Below are 27,318 nucleotides of genomic sequence, written 5' to 3'. Positions count from 1 at the left end.
TTACTAAAAATGAGTGGCTTTCCAAATTTCCTTTCATTGTGGCTCAATAAATTTTGTCAGAGAGAAAGATGATGTCCACAAAAATTCTTACACAAAAGTATGACAACCAAGTGATTTGTAAACTGCCTGAATCTGTGCAGATCTGCAATTTTATACACGTAACTAACTTGCAAATTCTATGAAACTTCAAGAATGAGGAAAAAACTTCGAGAATGAAAGGAAGCTGCAAAATGTGAATAAAGTTTTGTGGTTCCAGCACACACAGAGACACTATTACATTACAAACAAATCTGATTACAACATGGCCTGTGAATAAATATTGACATGGATGAATGTTATTTAAAAATCAGCAGTGTGGCAATTTTTATCAGACAAATTCTTCTATGATAAAGCAGAAGCAAAGAGTAGGGCCACTCAATTGGGCAGAAGCTTTTAATTCCTTAACTATGAAAGCTGATCTTAAAATTTCTCCTACGCTTGTGAGTATAGGAAAAGCTAACCTTCACTCTGTAGCCCAAAGTACCTACATGCAGCAACATGCCTCTAAAAGAAGACAGACACAAAGTATTTTTCTTTTTGACTGATGAGCACAAGCTAAGAGAGAACTTTCAAGATTGCAATAAGAATTGGCGAGCAATCGCACAGATTCATTTTGCATGTCTACAGTAATCAAAGATGATTTCTTATTGAACAGAAGTGAAATAATTACAACTGCTCAGAACAGATTTCAGAATGGCCCTATCAGCTATGAAAGAGTCAGAAGCAATATAAAAAAAAATATGATCAAGGACAATCTGAACTTAAAGTACTTCTTCAAAATAGTGCAGGCTTTTTATGACTTATGCCTTCATCTTCCTTCTGTCTTCATCTTCATCTTGTCCCCTTCATAGTCCTGAATATTTCTTGGACTATTTAAATGACTTAAATAAAATTTGTGCTAAAGAAACTCTTCTGGCTAAAAAAAAAAATGAGGGCTTATTACCACATTTCTTTACTGGCTCAAAATCTGAGAAAAGCCTCAAGGTGCAAATGATCTGCAGTCTATTTAACATCATGGTTATTTATTTTTATGGGCACTCATTATTACTCCTTACCCTAAATTATAGGTACATTCCTGGCTTCATTTCCCACTGCTCTGTAATCTTTAATAATATGGTTTTTCAGATTTCAAAATCCTCCTCAATACTTCATCAATCAAAAATGTATGTAACATCCACAAGTTGTTATACTGGGCAGAGACAATAAACCATGGAACCATAGCTTGGACAGCAGATAAAGACCTTACTCATATCCCAGGACTGGGATATATGCCATAGCTTGGGTAGCATTTACTGAGAAAACCTGGTTTTCAATATCTTAAACAGAGTCTTTGCATACAAAGCAATATGCACTGAATTAGTGTTTAAATACCACAGTTCCTATTTTATTATGGATTATGTACTGAACTAGTTCTGTCAAGTTTAGAACAGTATGCCATAACTTTGAATAAATCTAAGCATATGCATCTTTTTCCATGGAAACAGTATTACAAGTATGCCCATTTCTTCTGCCACAGAAAATTTTCATGAATATTTTGATAAACAGGTGTTACACTATAGCAGTTTATAGCCATAATAGCCTCAGCTTCAGCAAAGAAATGACACAGCATCAGAAGTGATCACATAACACTTAATTACTTTTTGTGAACAACTCAGAAAAGTATAGTGTGGATCATTTCAATTTTTGGGTTTACTGGACAGGAAAAAGCTTGTGCTTTGATGAAAAAGCCCTTGGCTTGCTCATCATCCACCCTTTAAAGCTGAGCTGGGCTGCTGTCACTGTCTTCACAATACCTTTAGAGAAGAGTGGGTTTTAACAGACTAAATGATATAGTATTGCTTCTTTCCTGAATCTGTGTTTTGTAATTACTGAAAAGAAAGGCTGTTACAAAAAGAGGGATCATAGAATGGTTTAGGTTGGAAAAGAACATTAGTATCATCAAGTCCAACTACTCATCTAGCACTGCCAAGTCCACCAATAAACCATGTCTCTAAGTGCCACATATTTTAGTATAATAAGTCATTTTAATGGCACTATATCACATATGCAAATGATAATTTTACATCAAAAAACTCCAACCCACTACAGATTTGTTTCTCCTACAAAGATCTATATGATTTAGAAGACACTAACTTCTATAGGCAACTTTGAAAATTGTAGCCTATCTGCACTGAAAGCTCCTTGATGTCTTCAGGAGGATGATGTCAGATGCCCAACATAGTTTATTCTCACCTGTCTGTCTACATCCCCTCTCACCCATTTCTTTTAATTATTTTATACTTCATGAGATTGATTCATCATGATTAACAACTATGTGTTGAACTATCACAGGCTGCAATGACTATACAGTGCTTCTGATTATGCTTAATATGCTCATTTTAACCTGTGGGAAGTTTTAAAAGACGTACAAATATACTGCCAGATTGCAAAACAAGAAGATAAGGGAAATTTAGAACGATCCAGACAAGAGAACTAACTCTTGATACCATGAAAATAAGCATGATAAAGATCATATTGTTAAAATTATTTAAGATATGTGCATGCCTTTGATGAAAACATTTGTATTGGATGGGGTGTTCTAGTTACTAAATCCATGGACCAAGAATTAGGATACTTATGTCCATACAGCGCCACAGACATTTTGACTTAACCGCTGTACATGGTGCTTTTTGCCTCACATTCTCACATATAAAAGTAAGGAAAACAATATTTTCTTTCTTTTATTCATGAAAAGAAGCCATTTATTTATGGCCTATCTTGTCCATTTAACTAACTAAATGCACTGGACCATGGATAACTTCTTGCTACACACACACACCTGACAACGGCCCCATACAAGATTTCATGATACTCAAATAAGGTGACAATATAGCTGTAAGAGATAGCTGCTCTTGTTTATACATTCAAAATGAGAAAGCATAACATCTTCAAGAAAAGTAAAGGAAACATAGTATCCAAATCCGTCAACTTTTCTCTAAAGAAGCATATATGTCATTAAAATTCTCCCTGTGTTTCAGAAAGAAACAGTAGTGGCCAGCATTGACTTTTTAGCAGGAATGCCATTTACATCAGTAGCAGATAAAAATAAATAAAGTGAAACTTGGTAGTTGCACAATAATCCTGCTGCAAAAAGCAGCACAAATTCCTTTGTCTGTTTTCTCTTAGAACCACCTTACTGATGTTAAAAAGAGGGAATAAAAAGGTGGGGCAGACAGCAACAAAAAAGAAGGCAATTCTCTCATGAGCTTCAGTAAGTAACCCTTTCCTTTTGCTCTCACCTAAGTCAAGGATGCATATGATGTGATATCACCACACAAACATTCAGAGAGATTCTGAGCCACGGTGGGTTGAAGTCAAGAAAAGGAAACATGTCCCATAAGTAAAATTTCTAAATCTTTCTCTTAAGAAATACAAAGGCTGAAGACGGCAGGTGCCAGACCCTTTGTTAATTGTGCCCCAAGGCTCCAAAACTCCCTGCCTTATGACATTAGATCAAGCTCCCTTCTTTCTCTGCTTTCAAAATTCCCATTCTTTCAAGCTTTTCCTCTTACTTAGCCAAGCTCCACAGATTATTGCATTGAAGTGCCCAGACTGTACAGACACTCTATATAAAAGATACTTCATGAATGCAGATTACTTTGTTAATCAGAATCTCTTCACTCTCTAGCTTGTTAGCCAAAGCAGATCTTCAAGCCTTTCCCAGTGCTGCTGTTTTTTCTCCTCCCCACACCCCTTCCCTCCACTTTCCCCTTTATTAAGCATCAAGGCAACAGCATGGGGGGGGAAGGAAAGAACTTAAAAAACTTCATTCAGTTAGACAATGAGCATAAGAAAACGTAGGAGGAGGCATTAAATTGGTTAGAGAAGGTTTCGTAATTGCTCAAAAGCATACCCAACCTCATTAAATGTAACCCTATTATTTCCTGGGTCATACAGGCATCTGTGGGATTGTCCTTAAAGTTCCTCTGGATTTACACACTCACATGCAAATTCTTTTATATTTGAGATAACACTCAATTCTGCTTGTCTAGGCTTCTCACAGGGTATTGAAGTTACATGAGGGAAAAGGTAAAATGCATGAGATGACTAACAAAATCTGCGAGAGCACGCTTTTTTGTCTAAATATTGGAGTGATTGTCAAGGAGACAGAAACTCTGACCATATTTCATCTTCAAATTATGATTGTCATTGTTTCTAGACTAAAAGAAATCTGACAGGTATCCTAAGATTTAAGATTGTAAGTATCTTTTCAATGACATATTTCAGTGCATTTGATTACTGAAATGACAAAATTATCTTTTTCATACTGCCCCCCTTCCCATTCTAATTTAAACATGTTGTCTATCAAGCTCTCATTAGAGAGGTTAAATCTTATCAAGCTGTTCCTTAGGCTTGAGTTCCAAGTCTCTTTCCAAATCAAGAATCACCAAAATATTAGTAGTGATGATGATCAATTGAAACATTTAAGCTACTTAAAGAGAGGAGCATAAAGTTTGCATATGTCTTGGATAGAATTCACCCACAAGCTTCCATTTCTTTTCTTGCCATGTAGAGCTTGGCAAACAAGATCAAAATACCCAAGATTAACATTTAGATGAAGACGTCCTAGTATCCACCTAGGCATTACAGGAAATGCTCACACTTACGAAGTAATTCTCCTTCTGAGTTACTCTCATAATACGCTGTCAACAAAATTTCAACCTACTTGGGGTTACACTTTAGGATGCGATAGAAAACTGACATATTGTCTAGCTGTGATGCTCAAAAATCGTTAGCCTGCTATGTTTTACTTACAGGGAAAATAATATTTAGATACTTCCACATTGACCTAAATTTGTGCCCAAGATGCCTTTGCTTAGTAGTAAGGATATAGCTGTTTCTTAGCAAGTAGGAAGGGAAGGTCTATAGAGATTAGGTGGTTTCCTCAGAAGTTCAGCAGACAACGGCTGAATGAAGACCTTAGGCCCACTATGGGAGAGGATCAGGTTCAAGATCATCTTAGGAAACCGCATGTGCATGATTCCATGATTCCATAGGACCTGATGAAATCCATCTGTGGGTCCTGCGGGAGCTGATGGATGAAGTTGCTAAGCATCATATTTGAAAAGTCATGGCAGTCAGGTGAAGTTCATAATGACTGGAAAAAGGGAAATATAACCCCAGCCTTCAAGAAGGGGAAAATGGAAGACCTGGGGTACTATAGACCAGTCAGTCTCACCTCTGTGCCTGGCAGCATCATGGAGCAGATTCTCCTGGAAAGCATGCTAAGGCACATGAAAAACAATGAGGGGGTTGGTGACAGCCAACATGGCTCTACCAAGAGCAAATCATGCCTGACCAATTTGGTGGCCTTCTATGATGGGGCTACAGAACTAATGGATAGCGGCAAAGCAGCTGACGTCATCTACCTGGACTTGCGCAAAGCGTTCGACACTGTCCCGCATGACATCCTCATCTCTAAATTAGAGAGACATAAATTTGATGGATGGACCACTCAGTGGATAAAGAATTGGCTGGATGGCCACAGGCAGAGAATTAAGGTCAATGGCTCAATGTCCAAATTGAGACTGGTAATGAGTGGTGACCCTGAGGGGTTGGTGTTGGGGCCAATCCTGTTCAACATCTTTGTCAGCAACATGGACAGTGGGATTGAGCATGCCCTCAGCAAGTTTGCCGAGGACGCCAAGCTGTGTGGTTCAGTTGGTACGCTGGAGGGAAGGGATGGGATCCAGAAGGACCCTGGCACTTGACAGGTGGGCCAATGCCAACCTCATGAAGTTCAAGAAAGCCAATTGCAAGGTCCTACATCTAGGTCAGGGTGATCCCTGACCTAGGCAGAGCTACAGGTTGGGTGGAGAAGAGATTCAGAGCAGCCCTGCAGAGAAGGACTTGGGGGCGTTGGTCGACAAGAAACTGAACATGAGCCAGCAGCGTGCGCTCACAGCCCAGAAAGCCAACCGTATACTGAGCTGCATCAAAAGAAGCGTGACCAGCAGGTCGAAGGAGGTGATCCTGCCCCTCTACTCTGCTCTCATGAGACCTCACTTGGAGTACTGTACGCAGTTCTGGTGCCCTCAGCATAAGAAGGACATGGAGCTGTTGGAGCAAGTCCAGAGGAGGGCCACGAGGATGATAAGGGGGCTGGAGTACCTCCCGTATGAAGACAGGCTGAGAAAGTTGGGGCTGTTCAGGCTGGAGAAGAGGAGGCTGCGTGGAGACCTCATAGCAGCCTTCCAGTATCTGAAGGGTGACTACAAGGATGCCAGAGAGTGACTCTTCATCAGGAACTGTAGTGATAGGACAAGGGGAAATGGGTTTAAACTTAAGCAGAGGAAGTTTAGGCTAGATATAAGGAAGAAGTTCTTTACTGTGAGGGTGGTGAGGCATTGGAATGGGTTGCCCAAAGATGTGGTAAATGCTCCATCCCTGGCAGTGTTCAAGGCCAGGCTGGACAGAGCCTTGGGTGACATGGTCTAGTGTAAGGAGTACCTGCCCATGGCAGAGGGGTTGGAACTAGATGATCTTAAGGTCCTTTCCAACCCTAACCATTCTATGATTCTATGAATACAGAGCGCACATTACATACATAGCATACATAGCACCTCTCATCCTCAAAGATTTTAAATTATGAGTACACAAATATTGCTCAGCAATTGATTTGGAATGAATTTAGGGGATGTATCAATGCAACAGTAACTCACTCCATATAACATCATAACCTCTACATGTATATCTACCCTAGTTCCCTGCTCCCTCAACATTTAATTACTCAGCAAGTGAAGACTTGGCTGAAAATCTGAAAAGACTCATCATATATCCAGCCATATCTGCATCGCCAAAACACCTTCATGCAGTTATTTTAAAGCACAGAATAGTTAGGGTTGGAAAGGACCTTAAGATCATCTAGGTCCAACACCCCTACCACGGGCAGGGACACCTCACACTAAACCATGGGGCCCAAGGCTCTGACCAACCTGGCCTTGAACACTGCCAGGGATGGAGCATCCACAACCTCCCTGGGCAACCCATTCCAATGCCTCACCACCCTCACAGTAAAGAACTTCTTCCTTATATCTAGCCTAAACTTCCTCTGTTTAAGTTTAAACCCATTTCCCCTTGTCCTATCACTACAGTTCCTGATGAAGAGTCACTCTCTGGCATCCTTGTAGTCACCCTTCAGATACTGGAAGGCTGCTATGAGGTCTCCACGCAGCCTCCTCTTCTCCAGCCTGAACAGCCCCAACTTTCTCAGCCTGTCTTCATACGGGAGGTACTCCAGCCCCCTTATCATCCTCGTGGCCCTCCTCTGGACTTGCTCCAACAGCTCCATGTCCTTCTTATGTTGAGGACACCAGAACTGTACACAATACTCCAAGTGAGAGCAGAGTAGAGGGGCAGGATCACCTCCTTCGACCTGCTGGTCACGCGTCTTTTGATGCAGCCCAGTATACGTTTGGCTTTCTGGGCTGTGAGCGCACACTGCTGGCTCATGTTAAACTTCTCATCAACCAACACCCCGAAGCCCTTCTCCGCAGAGCTCCTCTGAATCTCTTCTCTGCCCAACCTGTAGCAGCGCCTGGGATTGCCCTGACCCAGGTGTAGGACCTTGCACTTGGCTTGGTTGAATTTCATAAGGTTAGCATCGGCCCTCCTCACAAGCATGTCCAGGTCCCTCTGGATGGCATCCCTTCCCTCCAGCGTATCAACTGAACCACACAGCTTGGTGTCGTTGGCAAACTTGCTGAGGGTGCACTCAATCCCACTGTCCATGTTGTTGACAAAGATGTTGAACAGGACCGGTCCCAACACAGATCCCCGAGGGACACCACTCGTTACTGTTTTCCAACTGGACATCGAGCTGTTTACCACAACTCTTTGCGTGTGGCCATCGAGCCAGTTCTTTATCCACTGAGTGGTCCATCCATCAAATTTATGATTCTCCAATTTAGAGACAAGGATGTCGTGCAGGACAGTGTCGAACGCTTTGCGCAAGTCCAGGTAAATGACATCAACTGCTCTGCTGTTGTCCATCAGTTCTGTAGCCCCATCATAGAAGGCCACCAAATTGGTCAGGCAGGATTTCCCCTTAGTGAAACCATGTTGGCTGTCACCAACCACCTCATTGTTTTTCATGTGCCTTAGCATGCTTTCCAGGAGAATCTGCTCCAAGATTTTGCCTAGCATATGTATGGATTTTCTCCCCATAATTTGTGCTGGTGTAACTACAGCCAGAGGGAGAAACTGCCTAGAGATTCCCCTCTTGTACTAATATATTTGCTTCCAACACAGTACTTCTAACCTACAGAAAACATTACCTAGACTGATGGAAAAATCTTCTGTATTAAGCTTAGGAAATTAAACTATTAAGATTAGGAAATCTGGGAATCAACAAGAAAAAAAAATCTAATATCTTTATGTCTTTTGTTTGTTAGGAAATAATATAATCGCATTTGGGGAAAAAAAACAAAACCCAAACCAATAAAACCAAACAGACAAACAAACAAACAAAAGAGAAAAACAAACCCAAATCACCAAAAGAACCCCAAACACCAAAACAAAACACCATTATATCAAAATCTACAAAATATAGGAACCAGTATTAAATAGTTTAGTCTGGGAGTTAAGGAAAACCTTCCAGATCACTGAAGAAAAAACAGTAACAAAACAAGTAAAAACTTAAGATAAGGAATGCACTAGTTCTTTTTCTTAAAAAGTATAAATGTTAGTTCAACCATCCATATTTTGGTTTTTGCTTTACAGTTCACTCTTCACTCCATGACCATACTTAAAAATACTTAGAATGAAAAGTGAGTTTGAACTTCACAAATCAAAATTATTAGAAATTGCTATTGCACCTTTATTTATGTAAAAGTACTTTCTGAAGAAAGAACCAGTTAAAATTGAGTGTTATCACAATAATTCTGTCTAGATTTTAAATCCTGTAACATCAACCAAAATAGTTAAGTGGATTTCAAAACTGGGTTCCTTAATGTCAAGACCTCATTTTATGAATCTGACACTCTTTGCCTTCCCAAACTGTCTACATGGGATTGAAGTAGTGCACACTAAGCTAATTTAGAAACTGTAACCTTCTAAAATTTCTGCAGACTAGCTCTAGGTTCTGTCTCTGACATACACAAGAAAAAAATCCTGAACAACTTCTAGAACTTCACAGAAGTATTAATCCTTCACCTTTCCTGCTTGTGATATGGAAAAAATGAATGACAGAGTAAGATTTGACTCCTTGGTGAAACAGTGTAGCTTCTTTAGGAGATATGTTGACAAAGAATGATTTTAAATATTAATCTGTCAGGAAAATACTGCATAGAGACTGTGCAGGATGGACAATTACAATTACATGGTTACAAGTATTCCTGCTTGTGATTTTTTTTACATCAATCTCCCACTCAGTACATTTCTAGCTACCATATCAGCCACAGAAAGTGAGCAAGTGACCACTAGAACTCTTTCAAGTTTTCTTTGTACTCTGGAGAACATACCTGCACTTTGCATTCTTTCTTTACAAAACTGCAATTCATGTTTTAGCTTCTCATGGGAACTTTTTCTGCCTGAATGTTGTTTCCTGTATCTCCCAAATAAATGGTATTTAAAAAAGTCTTGTAATCTATTTTAACTAGTTCACCCATATCTGAACAGCTATCTTCCCTAAACATGCAGGCAGCAGAAAAAAAAGCACATAAGGGTTGGTAGAATAAGAGCATTTACAGACATTAACAACATTTCAATCCCTTTCTCCTTCGTACCACCTCTTGATGTTCCAATTCTGCTCATTTGTGGGACCACTGAATCAAACCATTATACTCCTTTATTGCAAACAGATTTTTCAACATACAAAAAATAATTTAGCTGACAGCTTCTCTTTCACTTTTTTATTAAACTCACCTTGGAAAAGGGATTACTTTTTATACTGACAGATTGGAACAAAAGTGAAAAGAAAGCAGAGTGATGATTAACAGTTAGGAGAGGGACTCCTTCAGATATGCTCCACATTTCTACTATCATTGTTATCTAGCATCAGATTACAGGGCAGATGCAAACTTTACATCCATAATTAGCAGTTGAGTGGATGTCTACATATCTTCTTTTTACCTTACTGTAATTTCACCTGGTATTTCTTTTTCTTGACACATCATGTACTTTACATTAGTAATGGCTGGCATTAGACAGCACCAAATTGCTTCTGAATGATCTAATATCTTATATTTAATCTATTTATTATAAAGTTACTCTCTTTTTTCCCCTCGTGAAATTTATCATTCACTGCCTTTAAGAAGAAGGAGACAATCAGCCAACTTAATTAACTGGGTGGGTTTGGGAGGGTCTGGGGGGTGCATTTGGTTTCTTTGGGGTGCAAGGTTTACCAACCTTTTTGCTTTAAGATATATTCTGGCTCTTCTATCATGGCCCAAGGGATTATTTCCATTGAGCCTGTTCCTTTTATTTCGTGGAACAAAATGTCTGTCAAGACAGGCTGCTCCCACTCACAGTTCAGCAAAAATACCATCTAGGAGTTGCCTCCCTCCTTTGACGAAGAGGTAGAGATAGGATAGATGCAGTTTTTCTAAGCATATTTCTGACTAAATACAGTGATAAAGCTACTAGAGGTGCCACTAGTGCAGAAGCTGGTAGTGAGGAAGCTAAGCTATTGTGGGGAAATTAAGCACCTCGGCATTTTGGTTTGGCTGTGATTTTAATACACACATATTCTAACTCCATTCAGACAAGACATGAACCCTAATTTAGATCTCTATTAATTGTGAGAAACTGTGTCTACTACTACAAATGGTTTTGAAAGAGCTAATTCAGGCCATGTGCTCTTTCCACCTCTCTGTATGTGACCCGTCACTGAGCAGAAGTATAGCAAAACAAATTCAGGGATTGCAGTCCAGCTTGGTCTTTAAGTAGACATCACAAATGTCGCTTGCGTCCCCCTCAGTATAGCTTTCCTGTGAAAGGACTCTTATTCACTAGCCTTACATTTTTTCAGCCTACTGTGCTAAATATCATCATTACATTTGGTAGGCATTCTAACAGAACTGCAATACAAATCTGTTTCACTTGAGAAGCAAAGCCTACGGTTCTTTAGGTTTTATAACACAGCGCTTAGTACAAATTCACTGAATTTTTCCAGTGCTTCACTATGTGATTTTAGGAGTCTATTTTCCCCAGTGGCACACAAGTACTAAAATTGCACTGCATTGCATTTTGCTCTCAGGAGGTGGGAAAGTGCATACTCAATGGGTTATTTTCCGTTCTTTATTTCAGTTTTATGCAGCCACAGGTGGGGGGTCTTTCAGGTGGTTGCCTAGGTTTACTAGGCACTTTAGAGTCACAGACAAGCTTTCTTAAAAGGGTCTTGCAAAACATAGCAATGTTGTCAATCATGCAATAAAAAATTCCAGCCTGCGTAAATAACTTTAAAAATCTCTCGAACTGTAAAAGGCAACACAATGAATATCAACAGAAAAGAGATCAGCCATACTCTGTTTGGCAAGGGACACAAAACAATTTCACTTGTTTATACTTATTGTTTACTTGTCTCCTCCCCTTCTTCTCCCCAGGTGTGATCTCTCTTCTTACAGGCATACAAAGCTAATGGAGGATGTCATGGTACTTCCTATCATTTACTTTTCTAGCACTGAGGCTACTGACACACCACAAAAATATCATAAAACAGGAAAAAAAGTGAAGTTGTCAACCTATTTGATATTTTCTTTCAGGCCTCTGAAAGGAACTTTGATCAGCAAACATCATTAGATCATGAATACAGACATTCATATCCTAAAACGTTGACAGCTTTCTCTTCTTGCATAAGAAAACGGAATGAAATAATACAAAGATACAGCTTTCTTTCCCAAAGGCAAAATTAAAGAAGGGAACCTTCACCCACTCCTAGCACAGCACACGCTGAACAAAGCAATGCAAAATACATCGCATCTTTTTGGCCATTCACAGTTTGTAAGAAATGTTACATGCTATAGCAAGATGTGCGCACTATAAAAAACCAACACATAAGGATATAAAATAGTTTCATTGCTGTTATGCAGACGGCTTCCCTTCTGACTGTGCAGGAAATATCTCCTCCTCCCCAGTTTTAAAGTAGGCTTCTACATGCATTCACTATGTGGGAATTAGTGCTTTGTTTCTGATGACACATGTCCTCTTCACTCAGCTCAGTAACGCTAATCACAGGACAGCAGCCAAGGTCATGTAAGCATCCTATCCTGCTAAGTAGTCTAAATCCTCAGAAAAATGCAGCTCAAAATGGGATGTCCAAATGATTTTAACCATAAGCAATAGGAAGAATTGTGAACAATATTTGGATGCAGTAATGCTTTCTGTGTGTATATGTTTTTCTCAAAAGAGGGCTGAGCTATTTAGAAACTGAGATGTACAAACTAAAATTAAGATTCTATGTCCCATATATTCAAAGGCCTACATTTGTTCACCCCAAATGGTAGCAGCTCATTAGGCCAAGTAGTTTTCATAAATAATAATCCTGGTCTGTACAATATATTGATACACTAATATTTCAGATGACAGCAAGCAGTTTTGCCTGCAAAAGCATCAAAAATCTCCTGAAATTTTCCTCAAAAAAATGCATTAAATGAAACAATGAAAATTTACATTTTCATTATAGACTCTAGTTTTAATTAGAGTCTATATCTAGACTCTATCGCTATCTTTCACATTTCCAACATTTGAAATAGATTTTTAGCATGGGGCAGATATTTACTCCCTCTGGAATGAAAACATGTTTTCATATGACAAATAGTCTAATAGAACAGGTACCATAAGGATTTATTTTTTTTTCAACCAACAGAATAAAGCTTTATCCAGTCTGCATGCTATAGAACAGTACAGGCTGTATGGAATATAGCAACACATGTCTATATGTTATTAAAACCAGCAAATTCCCATTTAAACAAGGGTTACAATCTGTGCACTAAACACTCGTTAATGGTTATGAATCAAAATAAAGGGGGAGGCCTTGTAGCAGGTGTGCATATCTATGAATTTCAATACATTGTAAAACTGTCTGTAGCCAACAGCTTCATCACTTGGCCTTTCTGAGCTTGGAGACAGGCAATTTTTCATGATTTTACTATTTCTGGCCAAACAAAAAGTTTTTAATTAAATATACCACATGATTCCAGATGTTTGTTTATCTGTTCCAATGAGGCTGTAAAAATGCCTGAATGACAAAATTGAAGGACTCCTGCAAAAACAGGCTAGGCTGGGGTGCTAACTAAACATGAAGATCTCTCAGGAGACTGAATATGCACAGCACTGTGTATTCTTTGAACCCAATTTCTCTGGAAGGGCTATAATACTGTGGCTCATGACTGGACTTCTTTCTTGTTAAAGATTATAAGGCCAAGTGGCAAATTTACTAGACTTTTTTTTTTATTGCCAGTGCAGGCTCATTGCATCATTAATCCTCCTACATATCTAAAGAAGAATTTAGATGGGTTTATAGTTTTGGATCCCAAGTTTCCACTTATAGAAGCCAATGTTTTCGATGTTTTTCTGCCATATTATAGTCACACTGCTTGGAGCTTGAGCACTCTCATGGTTTCTTATTGCCAGCACGACAAAATGAGCTATGTTGTGAAACATCAGACACTTTCTAGTCTACCCAAAAATATGAAGTTACAGTTTTTTCCTCATTAATCATATTCCTGCTGATGCGACACTTGTATGGGTGACTGGGGCCCAGGTTGCTCGGTTAGTTTTGGCAAATATGGGAAAAGTTGTAATGAAAACCTCAGAAATTATGGGAATGGTGACAAAAATATGGAAAACAGTCAGGTCTTCATCAGTCAGATTGGGGAATGTGTGCTGTGGAAAAATGAAAGTCTGCCTGAGCCTTAGACTCCTAATTCCCATTAGATGCAGAATGGGAATGTTGTGGCCAGCTCCTTAGATGTTTAATAAAAAATTAATCTAAACTGGATTAACCACTTAATTACTCTCTTTTTGTCTTTTAAGGTCTTGCTGCAGAGAAACACCCATACTTTATTCCCACAGAGACTTAGCACTCCAGGAAGTGATTCCCCTACAGCTTACTTCTCTTCGGCCTGGTCACACCCCTTGGGCTCACTTTCAAACCACAGAATGCAGCAAAGGCTCGTAAATTAAAATATGTTGCTATTTAAAACCAAATCTTACCTTTTCTGACCATCAAGAAAGACTTTGCACAAAACTGCAAGCCACTGTCTATACCATCCCCAATTTATTCACCCCACCAGAGTTTCGCATAACGGTTTGCTCTCATCATTGCAATACACAAGATGGCAGTACATTTTTACGCTGAACTTCTAATAATCTACGGTATCCTGATCCAAATCCAACATTCCTTGTATACACAGACAAGAAATTCTTGACCCTGTAACTGACAAGAACATGAATCCAACGACCCAGAAAATGTATCTCTTGAACCATATTTGTCAAGGTCACACTCAAATCCAACCACAATTTATTCCACACTTGGGAAAGTCTTTGTGCTTTACAGAGAAACATGCATGAGCTGACGGAGGCTATGACTACTGAGCAATTGAGGTAAACTGGTTCATCAAAGACCACAGCTATTGGTGATGGTTCTGTTCCAGTAAACAACTAGACTAGGGCTTAGGAGAGAGGTACTACCCAATAACCTCCTTAATCTTTCATTACTGCCCAGCGATAAATCACTCCATGTCTGAGAGATGAATGAATCATGCAAATGTGTAGTAGACATCTTGATTCCTTCAAAATGCAAAATTTCTGACTGCGTCAATTCACAAAAGCAGGATAGATGTCTAATGCATTTGCAGATTCAAGGCAAATACCAGTATGGGTGGACTTCTGTTATCAGAAGGAAGCATTTCACGGCAGTAAGCCTCTCTAAGGAAACCTACTTTCTAGTATTTCTCCCCATGTATGTTGTTTCACTCATCTCTTCTAACTATTCTCCCCACAAAGGAACCATATTGGCAAAACTGAGGAGGCAGTAGAGTGCTGCTTGAAGGAGAAAATCACAGAGGTATGAAATTAGCTGCACCACCGAAGCAAGAGATACGGGTCAGTACTGTTCATCTCACCTCCAAGTGTAAGGTTTGGCACGTCTACAGGCACAACCAGGGGCTATCTAACAGTGGCTATGAGAAATGTCTGCTTTTCTCTTAGATGCACCAGAAACAGGTCATAACAGAGTTCTTTAAACATCCAACATTATGTTCTCACACCTCCAGTCTGCAAGGATGCCAATCCACCACTGACATTTTCTCTTTGTAATCCCTTTAACTAAGGGAAACTAAGACAAAATCTTTTATTAACCAAGTTTTCTCTCACACTGGCACGCATCTTTACCATCACTTTTCTTTCTACGCTTCTGCCATGTCTCTTGTGCTTCCATTAACATCCATTTCCCAAACTGAAAAACTAAGCAAGGCACTAGAACTCAATTTTTCATTTCGTACAGGCAAGCCAAATGAAATTTTTTTTTTCTTTTTTTCCTTCATAACAGACTCCTTATTTTAGTCTTCTCCCAAAGTGCCAAAAGAAGAGGATTTCCACCCACTCCCCTCGAGGCTAAGTGATGAGCATAGCACAAGTCACTGTTGGGACATATTTCCTGGCATTAATAGAAAATGTCACAGCTTATTTTTGAGTGTTCCTGCCCCTGGAAAATATGATCTTGTCTGTTCCATGCTACTGAGAATTTTTTTTTGTTTATTTTTTCAAGGTTATTCATCTCATAGTCAGAAGATCCTGGCCTAAGAGGTATGCAATCTATTACTCATCATAACATTATGCAGCTTAAAATCTATGGTATTTTCAAATGATACCTCATATAAAACAACAAAGAAAATTTCTCACTATTCACAGCATCTCTGCGTGATACAGAACTTCCATATACTGCCTGCAGTTCTCTTATTCATTCTATTCTTAGTTATTAGACAAGTTAAAGCAAATACTTCTTATATACATACATAGACACCTTTTGTTGAAAAAATAATTTAAGATTCCTAAGATTAAATGAATGATAAAGTACTACCCACAGGTTTTTTACTATTATTCTTCTCTTTTTGGACAGCATATAATGAGCTGCTTTATGCAGATATACAGAAAAATCAATTGATAAGCATAAAGTGCAGTTCACATTAAGAAAAGTAACTAATTACGCTAAGTTGCTACATAAATTGCTTTGCAACTTTCCCAGCAACTAATTTCAAACTCTAAAGAAGCCTCTGGCTCACACATGAGTACCTAACAACTGTGTTAATAAAAACAGAGAAGACTGCAATGATAGCATAAACAGGATACTTATCATTCTGGAAGTAAGTTTTTATGCAAACCTATTTCCTTTTCTTTTTATGTCTCTGATTTAAAGACAATATGACTTTCAGAATGCATGTGTACCAAGTTGAAGGCCTTCGAAAATAAGAGCTTTGTGTATTAACATTTCTTATTAAGAAGTGTATGTCAACTTTATAATTTTACTTCAGGAAGTAAAAAACTCTAGACCAAATTCTTGAAAAAACAATAGACATTATTAGTTCCAGATGAACCTGAGAATATTTATTTCTAAAGTATGAGCAGACTGAGAAAATTGACACAGAACAGGTAAATTCCCAGAGAAAAGTTTGGCACTTTCACACATCACATCAATCATACTACTCCCTCTGGCTCTCCAAACTTCTACCTTTCTCCTTCAACACCAGATCTTGAAAGTAGTAGGTCTTCTTTGTCATCTACTGAATTGTCAGTTCCAACACAACTAGCTGGCTAAATGTTTGTCATGCATTTTAAAGTACACTTCCATCTTGCCCTAGTGCATATCTCAACTCCTGTAAAGCTAGTAGCTAGTTATGTACGGTACACCCTAAAAATCAATCAGAATGCATTCTTTATAGTCATACCAGCCATTACTGAAAATTTAATATGCCAAACACTTGGAGTACAACAGCACAGTATAATGATCACAGGGAAAAAATGTGACAGATAAAGTTTAGGTGTCTCTCTAACAGATTATATGCCTGCATGCTTTTCCTTGCTTAGCAATGCAAAACTTTGGAAAGATCTTCGTTCCAAATCATATCTTCAGCACAGCCCTGTTAAACAGAAACTGAGAGCAGAAGGAACCTCTCATTTCCTTTGATCAAAAATGCTTTATAAAATTGCCTTCAGAGGGTTAACAGGAAGCTTAAAAATATTCTGTCCTTGGATTTCTAGGCATTACTTCTGAATGCAGTTTATGACTTTCAAACTCAGATTAGACTGTTATAGAGAATAAGAAAACGTGCCTGTCAGTTGACTGAAACAAACTACTAGAATAAATAACTTTCCATTCGGGCACTCATCATTCAAATATAAAACGAGAAAATCTAACCTTTATGTATACCAGAACACTTGGATAATTAACTGAATAGACACCAAAACAGGACAGTGGATTTGTTCAGGAAGTTCTTACAAGCCAGAATAGACTGGAACTATTAAATCTTGGCATGAATCCAAGCTAAGGCTCTAAAAACTACTTACATAAATACAGGCTTAGTTTTTAATGGAAACTGCTGCTTCTTCCTTTTACCAGTAAGCTATGGGGCAGACTTACCACTGGTTGTTCCCAGAAACAAGAGCACAAGAAAAGGAATCATTTGTAAAATGTTACTGGAAACCAAATGGCTTTGGCAAATGAATTGATTTTCAAGTAAATCAGGTAATAAACAATGTTACAAAATATCTGTTTATAGAAAGAGCATGCAGCACTTTTTTTTTTTTTTAAGATGGGAAAAACAGATTTTCATGGTAGTCATGAGAAGTAATATTACTAAATCAAGAGATATAATGATAAATTACTATTTTCCACACCAACTGGAAAGTGCTGTTCTTTTCCGAAGGCATGAATGCTTACACATAACAAAGGAACTTCCTTACCAAAGATGCCATTATAAAAAAGAAATATACAACCTGAGGGGGGTGGAGGGTGGGAAGCCTTTTTCCACACATGAACCAAATTTTCCTTATAATTTCATTATTACCATTTTAAAATTTCTTTTCCCATCAATTTCAACTATGTTAAGAACTGAAACCTCTATTTAAAGGTTTTATATGTACCCAGTTAATAAACTGTCAATAAGAAACAGAAGGGTACCTGTGCTATACATAAAAACCACTTAAAAATACACTACATTTCGCTACTTTTATGTATTGGGAGCACAGCCATTTCCATTTTAAACCAACAATAACTAACAGATATTTTATTCCTTAAAGGTAAATCTGGACAAGCAGAAAGGTGGGGCCATTTTATTTTGTTTCTGCAGAAAATTTGAAAACTAAAACAATACAAGCAATGGAATTCAAAAATAAATGTAGCACCTTATATGACAAGAAGATTTGTCTTTTAACGGAATTGTTTTATCAGAGAATTGTATAAAAGAATTGTATAGATTTCACACAAGTAAATCACTGGTGTCTAAAACCATATGAAATTAAATACGAAATGCTAGTTTAACAAAGACCAAGGAAAGACCCTTAGGAATTTGAGATCATTGTTTTGGAATCAAAACAGAAGTAAAGCTAGCTACAAAATTACCACTTTGGAAGGCTTGCCTAATGGGACAGCAATTAGATCTCAAAGAATCACATCATATTGCTGTCAGGCTCCCCAAACCTGCATAGAAGGCCAATACATTTTCTGCTAAAAAACATGAACAGTGGGACTGAGAAAAAGTTCAGTTTAGAAAAGTGGGTCTAAGCAAAGTAATTTAATGGAAAAAAAACCAAAACCCAAAGTTCCCCAAGATGGGTAGAAATTTTCTAAAGCTTGAAAATGTGTATCCAGTATTTATTGCGTTCTTCATGTATTTATTGCTTTTCTTCATGCGTCTCAAGCACTTTAAAACTTGATATAATATTTACACTGATTATTCCATACATTCCACACTGATGCCACACTATCATATGCTGTTTCTGTGGGTTCTGAAAATGAGAGATTTTTGCAATTCCTGAATATTGTCTGTGCAAAATACAGAGTCAACCCAAAAAGACCAGATCCTGTCTGGAAATAATACACTGTATGCATGAACATGAAAGCTATAAGACGCATGGTGCAATGCATACAGAATCACATGCTTTTGCTCTCCCTGCAAAATTCATAGCTAAATAGAGTGAGAAATTGTCCAAGTAAAACTACCATTCAGACACATTTAGGTTGCTCAAGCTCTCCCTCCTAATCCCCCTCAAATCAATGTACAGCTGTACCAAACCACTTGCCAGACTTTCGGATTCTGGTAAACAAGTTTCTCCAGGGACAAACAAGAGCACTTATAAACTTACGGCATTCTTCTTTCCAGTTTGCATTGAAAACTGCCAATATTTACATATGCAACAGCTGACTCAATCATATTTTACAACACTGAAAGCATTCAGTGAATTAAAAAAAATGGAAAATATTCAGAACTTCAATAAAATAGCATGTTTAAGTGTTTCATTCTTTTCTTGGAGATTTGTCTATTGACTCCAATTAATCTTTTATGGGCTTGTGAATGCAGAGATTTTGCTTTGTATAAAAGAAGTTGATTGAGGTAATAGGCCCTGCCAGCAGGTTGTTCCAAGCTTTTCTTACAAGGCCTGGAATTTTGGAAAGCTTTCTTAATTATTTTGTGAATATATTTTACACATATATATAAAAACTCAGTGAATCATGAAAACAACGTATCTTTTAGGGCCAATTTTACCCTTTTTTGGATGACACACTCTTCTCCATTTACTTTATTTATAAGTGTGCTTAATCATCAAGGAAATTTTCAGCATGTTTAGCATGCAAGGCAGAATATTTCTGGGAAAAGTAAAGACAGAAGTAATAGAGAATTATGTGAACAGCTAAGGGTAAAAAGTTGATAATCTGGGGAATATAATTTTCCCCTTTCATAGTAAGAGAGCAGGCATTCCCAAACCCTCAGGAAGACCATGGTACTTAGAAACTGGTAAGGTCCCGCCCTGAATGGACACCCATATGGACATGTCTGCAATGCCTACTAGAGCGACACAATTGCTTTATTGTAAGAGAAGTCAATCAATAATACAGGCACACAACTTTTGATGCTTAATGTTGCTGGCATTTCTTTCACCAAATTAGATCCCAAAATCAGCTCCACTTTTAATTCACCATCATCTAAATAAACAGACCTGAGGATACCTGGGTTTTAATGTATTTTTACAGAACGTAGGCATTGACAACATTCTGTCATTCTACTTCTTATTTATAAGCTTACCTGAAAATCAAAGCCACAACACACCTCTTGGAAATTAGGGGGCAGTGGGGCACAGTTATTTTAAAATCCAGGATTTTGGATTGATCTTTTCTCTTTAAAAAGTTCCACTTACTACATGAGCTCAGTGTCAGAACACAATGCACTATAGCACTTTCAGGACATCCTATTTCCAGTACACCATATCAATTTACACCAAGACCAGGATATAGCTTCACACCCATCTTTAGCCCTGGCACTATGACAGTGATACAGGCTGCAACAAATTAAAGTTTAATCGGTTGCTTTCCTCATCCTTCCCACTTGAATCACAGATCTTTGTTTGGTTCCACTGCCTGCCAGATTCTTTCAGAAGGTTTCAAGTAATAAGGCATTCTACCAATACTGCCTCAATCTTCTCCAGTGCTGCAGAATTTCAGGACACACCAAAACTAAGCTACCATCAATTCCTAAATGTAAGGCTGACTTTGATTATGGTATCCTATACAAAACGTGCCTCTACACAAATAGTTTCCATGATCAACATGGAATAAATGTGTAATGTGAGAAATAAATATTAACATTGTTGCTCTGGTTGTAAGCTGAAAAATGCTGCAAGCTTTATGAATTTCTCCTTTTAAGAATACAGATGAAAGACCTTGGAATGCACCCTTCCTGAGTGCTTGTTTTTCACCAGTTTCCTGAACCTTTTGCTCCATAGGTATGCAGAAAGAATTCGAGAAGTTGCCCAAGGTGCTTTTTAAGTTATAAGGATTGGTTAAAAAGGAAATTGAACACTGATCTGCCTTTAATGTTGAAAAACAGAGAAGAATCCTTTTTTATTGCAACAAAAATGTGTTAACATTTCAAAATTATAGACCTACATTGTTAAACTGCCAAAAAAGTCTCTCTTTACAAATATTGGAAAGTTTACAAATTCTCTCAATTACTATTGCTGCATGTAATCATCTACTTAGCAATATTTAAGTACTCTAAGCTCTTTACGTTTTTCTCTCACACACACGAAAATATCACTGAATGTTATTATCCATAGATTTATTTGCTTTCCCAGTAGACTATGTTTAAATCCTATTTAATATGAGTTAAAATCTGTAGTCTTGACAGGTATGGTTTTCTCATCTAGTGCTTGAAAGGCACAGTGTTCTCTGCAATGTTTCAATGCAGCAGTCACTAATACAGAGAAGGCCATACAGCAAAGCTTACCACCCTGCAGCAGTTCTCTCCAATATAAAGTTTAGCTCATACCTCTGTGATTGGTGAGGTCTCTGGATCCTGAAGGCAGAGGTGTATAGTGCATCTCTGGAGAGGTAGAAGCAGCATCACCAGAGGCCTGTGTGATGAAATAGGTATTATCAGTCTCTGAGAGAAAGTCAGTGGTTATGCAAAGAGGATGCACCTGCACTATTATGTGGTTACAGGTGCGCAGAGTTACCAGCCACTGAGGATTAATTTGGTTTTTTTGGGGCTGCCCACAAGCTACCTGTACTCACAAGAGTTTACACAATGATATTAGGTATCATTACTAAACGACTACATACAGCTCACAGCTTTGGAAAATTACCACCTTTATCAGAAAATCTCTGGACAATGTTAAAAATGTTCTTCTTGGTGAAAGAGTTTTATATTTACCTGAAGGAAGTTATGAGTGAGTCCACATATAAGGAGACAAAAAATAGAAAGCTGGGATAAGACACCACACCTTTCAAAACTAAGCAAAAAAAAAAAAAAAGATTCTGCCATTCCACTGTTCTGTGAGCTAAATGAAGGGATCTCTTACAAATTAAAATGCCTATAATGCAAAAAAGCAGACAAGTATATAGAATTTTTAATAATTAACACTTAAAACCCACACCAGAAGTCTAATACATGTAAACAGGTGAGTACCAAAAAGACTTGCTCAGAATCTTTGAAAGCAAAATATTAAGGGAGGAGAGAGGAAACCAAAATCCTTCCCCATAATAAAAGTTTCAAGATCCTATGATTCTGATTTAAAGATTAGACTGTGGAGCCATAGTTTGCAAGAAACTAATCATCCAGATGGATGTTACATCTGAAGGGAAGAGCAATATAAAGTCAAGATAAGCCACATTTACCATCTTACCTTTTAGTTATAGAGCAGCAGCCTTGCATTCTTAGAAGGAGATATGAAAAAAAGGGATCATGTAGGTGAATATGAATCATAATCACAGTTTTTAAAAATCAGTTTAAGTTAGGTGGATTGATACCAAGCTAGTGATATGTTCCGTTTCAGGTACAGAGTTTGCTCAAGTGTTTACAATCTACCCATTGCAACATACATAAAAGATTATGGGTTTTAATAAAAGACTCAAAGGACACTGTTCCCTAAAAGTTACATAATCATTCTAATAGAAAAGATAAGGCAAATAAAGAGAAGATCTACAAAAGCTAAACTATTTCTTGAATCTCATGTTAATTTACTAAAGGGAGTCTTCAGAAAATAATTGTTATCTACTATGCAGGTTATTTCCTACTCATACATTGGCTTATAAACTGCAAAAGTCAATCAAAGGAATCCACCTCAATCTTCCTATTTTTGAATTAATCATATCCTCAAAACGTATACATTTTTTTAATTGAAATTATTTCAAAACCAGGTTTACAATAGCCAGTTTAGATAAAAGTGTAAAATGTAGCTACAATGTTTCGGAGAAGAAAAAGCTTAAATACTAATTCAAATCTTGATTGCCAAACTAAACCTGAAAACAACAATCAGAAATCCACAATAATGAAAATAAATCATGGGAATAGTTTGCTGAAGGCTGTAATTTAAAAATCTTCTTTGTCATAGCTGTAGGACTCCTAGATCACAGAATCGTAGAATGGTTTGGGTTGGAAGGGATCTTAAAGATCATCTAGTTCCAACCCCCCTGCCCTGGGCAGAGACACCTTCCAGTAGACCGAGTTGCTCAAAGCCCCATCCAACCTGGCCTTGAACACTTCCAGGGATGGGGCACTCACAACTTCTCTGGGAAACCTGTTCCAGTGTATATTAAAATGTTAAGAGGTGACTGAGTAGATTAGTATACTAAGCTTTTGCTTGTATGTCAGACCACAGTTATAGTACCATTTTTGTCCCTAGCAAAAATCAGATCATAATGTGAAGATGCATCACGCATCAAAACAAACATCTTAATAGAGACATATTTGCCCAAATAGCAAGGATGCTAATTACTAGATATGAGTAAAAATCTAGAAAATCCTACCTCCCTTGATTCATCAGTGATAACATGCCTTTTCAGGGTACCTTCTTTTCAGAGGGATTATGCTATAAACACAACTCTCACCTTCAGCTAGAGCAAATAATAATTTGATTTTAGTGAACTGTAAACATGCAGCTCAATCTACCCTGGTCTGTGAAGTATTCGAAGGCTTCTCTCTGATGACCAATATGAGCTGATGGAACGTAACATCTCAGAGGATGAGACGGATGCTCCTAACACCCAGTAATGTGATGTCTGAAATGAATTCCAAGAACAGGCATCTGTTCACAACTATCTTTTTTCTTTGGGACAAGTTGTTCGGGGTAAGCAAGAAGAAAAATGTCCCTAACTATTTAACATAAGACTTCATCCCTGTAAATCACTCCAAAAGCTGGAGGAGTAAGTGGTCTCATACTGTACACTCTAGATGTTATCTGCCTATTCAAGTGTACTTATTTGGGACTCTGTTAATAGTGAAGGTTTCTCTCTGGTACTTTTAATCTCAGTTTAGACTGTTGACAGCTTGATGATAGCTTTTCCTAAAATTACTGGAAGACACTTTGCCTTTTCAGCAATATACCACTGAGTGAGCAAAATTCAAGAACTTCTAAAAAGGATATTGGAGTGAAGGGGCAATTTAGCTTTATTTCCAATTTTAGGAAAAGCAAGAACAGAAGGGTTTGTTTATTGGTGTTTTGCTGTTATTTTATGTACAGTATATAATTCCCTGTCAAATATAGAACAGCTTTCATTACCTTTGAGCTAAGCATTCCGTTAGAGGAAATTTAATTCTATGGAATATCATCCATGGTTAGGAGGGTTTTGCACAAACACTGGCTAGAGTTCTGAATCACATTTCTGAATAAGCCTGTGCACCAGCGGAAAGACAACTATTTGTTTTCCCTACCACATACTGATATTTGGTCCCAAGCTATTTTCCAAAGAGATTTATATAGACTGTATTACATTTAATATTCACAGGAATATTTTGACAGTGACGGCATTGACATGTGACAGTTATGTCTTCAAGTATTGGTGACATACGCATCAGAAGTTCTTGTTGCAGTGGAAAGTAATTACAAATACAAATATCTTTGAGGAAAGCTGGTTAAAACAGGTAGCTTCAGTTTTATAGAAACACCAAATAGCTCAATAAAGAAATTCTGGCAGTATTATTACAAGATAAACTTGTATTCTTGCAAACATTGTAGTCATCCAAGTATATATCATAATACACGGTATAAAATTTACACGGCCAGTAAAGTAATAAGGTTAGGCTACCCACAGCCTAAGTTATGGACATAACCAAACATTTGCTGAATTGAAGTATCTCTGTCTTCATATTAACCTGTAAGTTTTGTCCAAGCTAAGAATTGCAGTACTTAACACTAAATAGGTTGTAAAAGAGTACCAGATTTTCAAACTATGTTCATCAAAGTTACAGATACTTTAGAAGCTGCAATAGGAAAAAAACCCAATCAAACAACAACCAACCAAGAAAAAAAACCCAAACCAAACAAATAAACACCCTCCCCCCCATTTCTAAGGCATAACATAAATTTTTTACACGCCTATACACATCAGTAACTGTAGTAGCCATTAATGCATTGTACCTGGCAAATTTTACAATACAGGAAGAACAGCAGCATATCTGCATGTTCTGACAAAGGTTCAACAGATATGCAATGTACTTATGGAAAGATATTGTAAGTAAATTTTTTTAAATACACACATACATACAAAAGGAGATTTCCTTAGCTAAATACATTTATTTCCAAAATATTTTCAGAGGATATCACAAAGAGAAATTTAAGTTTGAACAAGACACAACCAAAAGAGAGATGGTAGAGTGTCAAATGAGATGTAGTAGCAAAACCAAAAACAATTAAGAAATTTTTTACTATGGAGCTCAAGACACAGAGTAAGGATTCTCTTACATCTGTTACCTCAGAAAGAGTTTAAGTGTTTGGGATTTTTCCTTTGCAACATGCTTCTAATCTAGGTTGGGAATATCTCAAATCTCCAACATTTTGGAGTTTGAATCATTCTTTTTTTTTTAAGGAACTGATGAAGAGGCAAATTTCTTGGGGACAGCATGATACTGATTCTCTAAATCTGACCCACAATTATCAAGAATGCTTGTGTTCTGTTATACTGTTGTTTATTTTCATTCATCACAGTTCTAACACTTGTCAAAGTCATCTAGTAAGGTCACAGAGAAATAACCTTAGCAATCTGAAAGCTTGTTGCTTCTCATTTAGCGATTTATATTCAAATAAAAACAGAAAACAATATTGTGACATTGCAGTGATCGGCCCACTGGTACATATCACATTATCAGATGCAAAACTTTAATTTTTTAAGAAAGTATGATTTATTTTAAAAGATTTTTAATATATCCACAGGGAAACTACAATTAAGAATGAAGGAAATGATTGCATTATCCATTTTTCAAACTGACAAAAGCATTTCTCCAGAAAGGTACATGATTAATGGGACAATCTGTGGTATAGTTCCAACTTAAAGGATTTGCTTTTCAAAAACTTTTCCTTTTATGTAAACAAACAGTAATATTTTTCTGATAAGCTTGTTCTGTCTCAAATGTACTCAGTGCTCTAAAATTTATCATACTTTAACAGATACATAGCTTATTATAATTTTAATAAATTGTCTGCACAAACATCTGCTTAGACTAAGAACTTATTTTGGATCTCTTGGGCACACATATCTTCACCAAGAGATACAATGGCAAGAGCCTTCAATAATTCCTATATATTTTGAAACTTGCCATGAGCAGGCAGTATGTGCCAGCAGTGTGCATTCACAGTCCAGAAAGCCAACCGTATACTGGGCTGCATCAAAAGCAGCATGACTAGCAGATCAAAGGAGGTGATCCTGCCCCTCTGCTCTGCTCTCATGAGACCCCCCTTGGAGTACTTTGCATTCAGCTCTGGTGTCGTCAATATGGAAGAACATGGAGCTGTTGGAGCAAGTCCACAGGAGCGCCACAAGGATGATAAGGGGACTAGAGGACCTCCCATACTATGACAGGCTAAGAAAATTGGAGCCGTTCAGCCTGGAGAAGAGAAGGCTGAGTGGAGACCTCATAACAGCCTTCAAATATCTAAAGGGGATCTACAGGGATGCTGGAAAGTGACTCTTCATCAGGAACTGTAGTGATAGGACAAGGGGAAATGGGTTTAAACTTAAACAGAGGAAGTTCTGGTTAGATATAAGGAAGAAGTTCTTTACTGTGAGGGTGGTGAGGCACTGGAACAGGTTGACCCAAAGAAGTGGTAAATGGTCCATCCCTGGCAGTTTTCTAGGCCAGGTTGGACAGAGCTTTGGGCGACATGGTCGAGTGTCAGGTGTCCCTGCCCATTGGTAGGGGTGTTGGACCTAGATGATCTTAAGGTGCTTTCCAATCCTAACCATTCTATGATACTATGATTCTATGACTCTATCTGTGTACCAATACATCAGCAATGAGCTGATTTGAAACACTGATGATAACAACTCAGATGTCCTAATCCATGAGTATATCGGACCATCGTGATTTGTTCACATTTGTGATAAAATGTACAGAAACTTTCCATGGAACTCCACCTCAAGATCTTTTTCCCAAAAAATTTCAGACATAACTAACTAGAAATTAATTGTTTATGGATTAATTATATATAAAAATAATGTATAAATGTTTGAGGAGGAACATAGTCTGCCTAATAACAAAAAAAAAAAAAATTAAATGCATTCATTTAGGGTTGAATTTATGACATGCTTGC

General features: G+C 37.7%; 1 protein-coding gene across 3 annotated transcripts in view; it reads right to left on the bottom strand.

The window, feature by feature from the left end:
- The window catches only part of LRMDA (leucine rich melanocyte differentiation associated), a 709,877-nt gene that overhangs the window by 87,787 nt on the left and 594,772 nt on the right, over positions 1–27,318 (bottom strand). For all 3 annotated transcript variants that reach the window (XM_030485900.2, XM_030485898.1, XM_030485899.1), the window contains one exon: positions 21,561–21,645. In XM_030485900.2, the coding sequence (XP_030341760.1) occupies positions 21,561–21,645 (85 nt within the window). The remainder of the gene's footprint in view (positions 1–21,560; positions 21,646–27,318) is intronic.

This window comes from Strigops habroptila, chromosome 5 (assembly GCF_004027225.2).
Source record: "Strigops habroptila isolate Jane chromosome 5, bStrHab1.2.pri, whole genome shotgun sequence".
In the NCBI taxonomy this organism is placed as follows: Eukaryota; Metazoa; Chordata; class Aves; order Psittaciformes; family Psittacidae; genus Strigops; species Strigops habroptila.
Note: the sequence above shows the minus strand (reverse complement) of the source record. Positions and strands in the feature narration are given on the sequence as shown.